The 6000-nt window shown below is 47.5% G+C and overlaps 1 protein-coding gene across 2 annotated transcripts in view; it reads right to left on the minus strand.

The window, feature by feature from the left end:
- Positions 1-3770: 3770 nt before the first annotated feature.
- The window catches only part of LOC106745357 (protein SCAI), a 6488-nt gene continuing 4258 nt past the window's right edge, over positions 3771-6000 (minus strand). Inside the window, exons 3-4 of one of the 2 annotated variants that reach the window (XM_014620901.1) lie at positions 4520-4933; positions 3771-4115 (exon numbers count right to left, since the gene is read on the minus strand). In XM_014620901.1, the coding sequence (XP_014476387.1) occupies positions 3871-4115; positions 4520-4933 (659 nt within the window). In that variant the 3' untranslated portion in view covers positions 3771-3870. Of the gene's footprint in view, positions 4116-4487; positions 4934-6000 lie in introns of both variants that reach the window. The other variant, XM_014620902.1, reaches the window with a different exon arrangement.

Below are 6000 nucleotides of genomic sequence, written 5' to 3' on the forward strand. Positions count from 1 at the left end.
ATTCGTATCAGTCAAGATCTACAACAGGTCTACACGGTAAAAAATTTCGTATTAAATTTAACCTATCCCAAATGGTCCGCTCAAATTTTTGTGATAATTTAACACAGAGTGAAAAGCAACACAAATATTATGACGCAAAATTGATACGTTAATTGACACTGAAGTGTAAAATGTGTTAATTTAACACTTACACGTGTTGAATATCGACACAACATAAAATGTTGAGATGATATAAGCACAATATGTGTATTAAATGGACAAACGGGTATGTTAAAAATTTAAAATATTTACAAGGACTGGTTTTAACAGAAGTGAGAAATGTTTTTTTTTACTGTGTAGAGTCTCTTACAAAGCTATTTCACCGTTTTTAGTCCGCGAAAACTGTTAGTTTGAATAATGAATGAGTGCATTCGGCTGAGTGAGTATGACCCCGTTTCTAGGTCGGAAAGGGCATTTTTCCGTAATAACGAGTAGTTACAGTGGATTGCATATTAGTATATTCGAATGGTACTATTGAATATTTTTGAGTAGTAAACACATACAGTGTTGTGTAAATTTGAGATGTGTAAACGTACATTCAGTTAGTAGAGTACAAAATATTTGTTTAAGTTACACTCACAAGCACTCACGTTGCACATTTTGAAATAGCACGAATAAATGCACGACTCTTTAACGTGCTTCTTTCACTTTCTTGTGTTGAAAGTTGAGTAAAAAAGGAACGTATTAACACGCTGCCACTCATCAGCTGGGAAATGAGAATTAAAGACGGGCAATCTCCTCGAAAATACTCATGCATTATCGCGTGTACTCGTCACGTTTCTTCGCTTAATAGGCTCCCAGGTAGAACAGAAAATAACGATGACGTAAAAGTGACGTCAAAATGATGAAAAAAATATGATGGAAAAATGAGTTTTATAGTCATCTTCTCATCATTACGACATCATTATGACATCACTTAACGTTGTTTTTACCTAGGCTGCGCATGCCTGAGAGCGTAAAAAACGAGCAGAAAAATGATAGAACGGATTAAAAACGGGCCAACACGGACCATAAGAGGAATAAAAACGGTGAAAGTATTTCTATAAGCCTTTAGCTTTTTGTCCTGAGTACTAAATTGCAACGAAATTCCCAGCAGAAAACGTTCCCGGCGCTATCGGAAGTCGGAATTCTTAAGATCCAGACGTTTACCACACATTCGACAGCGCGAGGGATTTTTGCCTTTTGTCGGAAATTGCGTTAGATTTCATTGCTCAGGGAGCAAAAGGCTAAATGCTTACTACACCTGTCGTAGATCCGGACTTAAGGAAGAGAGACACGGAGATAGTCCCGATTGTCGCGTCCACTACGGCGCCGTCGGATTCGGCGATTGTGTCACACCTTGGCACGCGGCGCCAGGTTTATGTCGCGCGAGGCACAATGCTTCTCTAGGCGATGCCCGAACGTCTGTTGACTTTGTTTAATACCGTCTACTCGGTCAATGCAAAAATAATTCGCAGAGGAGCGCGCAGCTGCGCCGCATTGTTCTCCTCGAAAGTCGGCATCGCGAAATTATGAGACGCATTCGTAATTCCCGATGTGCCGCCGTGCAGCACACGCATAAGGCGCGTTCCAGCGCGCCTTATCCGTACACGGACATTGGCATCGACGATGAGAATTTTCTCCGAAGTATCAATTTTGTCCTTGTTTGTTTGTGTGCGTGTGCGTGCGTGTGTGTACGTAATCCTTTATAATGCAATCACCGTTCGCGACTCGCGACGTCCTCATGACGAAGCGATCGAATTCAAATTAATCACAAAGTGACGGCGGAAACTGTGATAGTTCTGGAATAACTTGTACATGCGTGGGTGCGTGCGTTCGTGTGTGCGTGCGTGTGGGTGTGTATACACATATATATATATATATATATGTATATATATATATATATATATATACCTAAATCATACAAACATTATATATACACAGCATCTTCTTCTCGAGCTACCCGTATAGCATATTATTGGGGATGTCCCAGACGTACTACGCGTCGCTTTTTGTAATCGACAATATTAGACTGATAAAGATATTGATGCGGAGTCGATGGTTCTTGAGCCACAGGCGATCAAAGGTCGAGAGGTCGTGTCGTGAATCGGGTCTTACGAGTATGAGTAAACGACATAATGCAGTTTTCTTTTCGTCAGCTAATTTTCGTCGCAAGGTTCGCTTCAACAGAGACCTTTAAGCCTCACCTGCAATGCGCCCTTTGCGTTTTGTATCTTGCTATCTCTATTTCTTTTCCACGAGTAAATAGAAGTTCTTACAGAAGGAAGACAGATAGCAAGAAACAAAACGCAAAGAGCACATTGTGGACCGAGCTTCAATCCGCACAAAATTAAGGGAGCAAACGGCGCACTAATACGAACATGTCTCGCAAGAAGAAAGAGAAAGGAGAGGAGAGAATCCGCCTCGGGAGTTCATCTGACGATTGATTGCGCGCGACTGAAAGATGGTGCGGTAGGTCTGAAACGCGCTCTATACTTTGCAATATTTTATAAAATATATAGAATATACAGAGCTTGTATAAATATATAATACACTGTGTGTTAAAACGCTAGAAGTTCTATAACGACGTTCACGCGAAACTCGACTCGATCCGCACGGCCGCTAAAGTCCCGCGAGTCGAGTATCGTTTTCCGGGGGAGATCGCATGTATCGTACAAGTGAGCACACAGTAATTTCTTCGGTTAATCCCTCCGACTCGCATGGTCGCGCCCGGCCGTCTATTCCGGCGAGTCGTCATCCATGCAGTCAACGCGCGTCAAGCTTCTCGCAGCTTCTCGCCGCACAGTCCGCCGCTCCACTTTTTACTTATAAATAAACGAGCGGAGGAGATGAAGAAGAGAGACGCGTACAAGCGCGCGCGTGGGTGACGCTCTTCGGCCGATCGCGAGAACGGCGCAGACGATCGGAGAGACGACAATGATGATGACGATGATGATAATGATGCTGATGATGACGATGACAGTGATGATGATGATGCATCGTCTACCTTGAATCACGCAGAGTAGCGCAGAAACGTAGTTTGTTAGTCGATTGTTTTAGCCGTTTTTTGTTTTTTTACGGTGCGTATTACGAAATGGAGAATGCAAATATATTCGAGGGGCGTGTGTTTGTTATTCGTACGAAAATTATATTGCCACTCCATATGTATATATGTGTATATATATATATATATACATATATATATATCCTATGTTACAAGTCCAAGCGAACGCATTTGTCTTTTGTTTTTTTCAGTTTTTCTTTTTTCAAGTGTGTAACTCGAAGAACCGAGAAGCAGTTTATCTTTATATCTTACATCTTATATCAGTCCGAAAGCGTTGGTGCGCGCGGTACACTCGCTCGTACGCGGATCGAATTATAAGAGAGGGACTCTCGTGTCGCAGCGTGCAACTCGCGTGTCGCGTTGTCGGACGGAGGTGAGTCCCGACGCGTATATATATATATATATATTTATATTTATATTATGTATATATATATATATATATATGTTTGGTATGCGAAATCGGTAGAGCGATATCGATGCTTCGATAGCGTCGATAACGTTCGCGTACCATCCTGGTATCTTCCCCGAGTGTCTTCCCTTTGCGAAACGATTATCCCAGCCGGGGGCGCCGAGTACACGGACGCGCCCGCGTGCGCGCGCGCACGTGCGCGCGCGAGCACGCGGGCGCGGTCCCGAGTACGCGATTACTGCGAAGACGCGGTTTAATGAGGTCTCAGTGTAACGATTTTATTGTTGCAATTGTAATTACAATAGTCGTAATCGTAATCGTGGTTGTGAGATGGCAACAGGGACGTCGTGTCGGGGGCCGAGCAGGGAAGATGCCTGGGTCAGGCCAGCTCGTTGCTGTCCGAGAAGTGGTCGCGGACATCGAGGCAGACTGCCAGGTCGAGCACCAGATGGTGGAGGACCGGGTGCTCGAGGACCTCCGCGTCCGGTAGAGGCGGGTAACTGCGCGGTCTCTGCTGACGGCCCCTGAACGAGCGGTGCATGTTCAGCACCACGTAGCAAAACACGTAGCGCACCAGTAGCAGCCGCAGGAAATCGTCGCCGAAGAATTGCAGCACGCTGGTCTCTGCGGATGTGCGCAGCTTAGGACGGTTGTGGAGGTTGTCACGTGACACAACGTTAGTTCGTCGGGAACGGCTCGATTCGTGGAGGAGGATGCTTGTCGTGCCAGTCGATTCTGTTCGACTCTGTGACTTGTCAAAGCGGATGCATTTTTTCTCTTTTTTTTTTTTAGAGCTCATGTATCTCCTTCTCTTTTTCTCTCTTTTTTCTCTTTCTTTCTCTCTCTTTCTTTCTCTCTTTCTCTCGCTCTCTGTCCCTCCCTCCCTTTCTGTCTTTCTTTCTCTATCTGTCCCGACGAGACGTTTTGCTGCTTGAACTCTCATCGTCCTCCACTACCGGGCCCGCTCGTCCGCTTCCGTTTAACTGAAGCCTCGACGAGCAACGGTGCGAGTGTCCAAGTATCCTTACCACATCGGGAACGCGTGACGAGCTGACTGGCCTCGTTGAGGAATCGCTCGATGTAACGCTGGCAGCGCTCCCAATGGTGCACGGCGAGGCTCCCGACGTTGCATATAAGGCAAAAGGCGGCAAGGGGGGCATGAAGAAAGAGGGTGAACAGGCTACCACCGTGTCGCAGGTCGCGCAGGGTCGGCGGCGTGTCCTGCGGCGACATGAGCACCATCAAAGGCTGGCCGAAGTAGCGCGGTATCTCCTGGAACACGAAGCTGTTGTCCGAGTCGACGACGACGAAGAGCGGCTTCCTGGTGAAGGGGTACAGGTCGCCCGGGTAGAGGCAGTGCGGCTCCTTGCTACCGGCCGGCCTCTTCCCGTGCTCCGGGTCCCTCTTGCTGCACGTGGATACGCCGCCCAGGTCGTACCCCACTGCAAGATCGCGATTTTATCAACATCGTGCAATTCTGCGCTCGCCGATTCGTCGAATGTCAGGCAACGTTGAGGAGGAATCGCGACATCGGGTCCGGTTTCTTCGGACTTTACGCTTACACGACACGGGCGCGAGAGATACGATACATTGACATCGCGTGCTGAAATCTTCGAAACGGAGCTCTTGGCACAGACGGTGACTTATTTATGGATCGTGATTTTCCTCAATGCTGCCATAATTCGATCACAGACGCAGGGGATATTTTCATGCCCAAGCCGGAGCGAGAGAGCGCTCGTTCGCTTGGCATTTTTGCACGCGCTTTTCTCAAATATCTCCATTAATAGACAACACGGCTGGATATTCGCCCCGCATTATTTACGCCGCCAATTATTGCAATCGATAAAGCCGCGCTTCCCATTATATTGATATCGATTGCAAAGCCACATTCGGCACGACGGAATCTTTACTGCGAGCCGGCCTTGATACCCCCGAAACGATACTTTATTATACTTTAAAGACCCCTGCTGCAATTGATGTGCAGCCTTGGTCTAGGCCTCACGGCCGATGAAGATTTCTTTCCTCTCCCTACCCATCTCTCTTCCCTTTCTGCTGTTTCCTTTCTTAACGGGAATTCTCCCGGGAATTTACGGTAACGATGGGATGATACGTCGGCCGAATGAGATCCGCGTCCGTAATATTCTTCGACCGAGAGACGATCCGCGGTGTGGACGCGACGCGTAAAGAGGCGCTCACACCGCGATCAGGTGCTCCCTTCGTGCACGTGTACGAAGCACGTGGCCTACGCGGCTCTCGACGGCTACGACGTCGCGCGCGGATTATCGGATGTCGCGGCTGTTCCAATTGAGAGAACACGGGAAACCCAGTCCCATCTCCCACGATGATATCGGCTAAAATACCGGATTACTAACCGGGTAAACTGACCGAAAAGACCGACACGCGTACGCCTTCGGCTTCGTCGAGCGGGTGATTCGCTTTAACTTCGCATGACTATACAACGGTCCCTCTCTTCCTCCCTCCCTCTCTCCCCTCCCTCCGCCCCCCCCCC

Source organism: Dinoponera quadriceps, unplaced genomic scaffold, assembly GCF_001313825.1.
Source record: "Dinoponera quadriceps isolate SergipeBrazil2010 unplaced genomic scaffold, ASM131382v1 scaffold1609, whole genome shotgun sequence".
Lineage (NCBI taxonomy): Eukaryota > Metazoa > Arthropoda > Insecta > Hymenoptera > Formicidae > Dinoponera > Dinoponera quadriceps.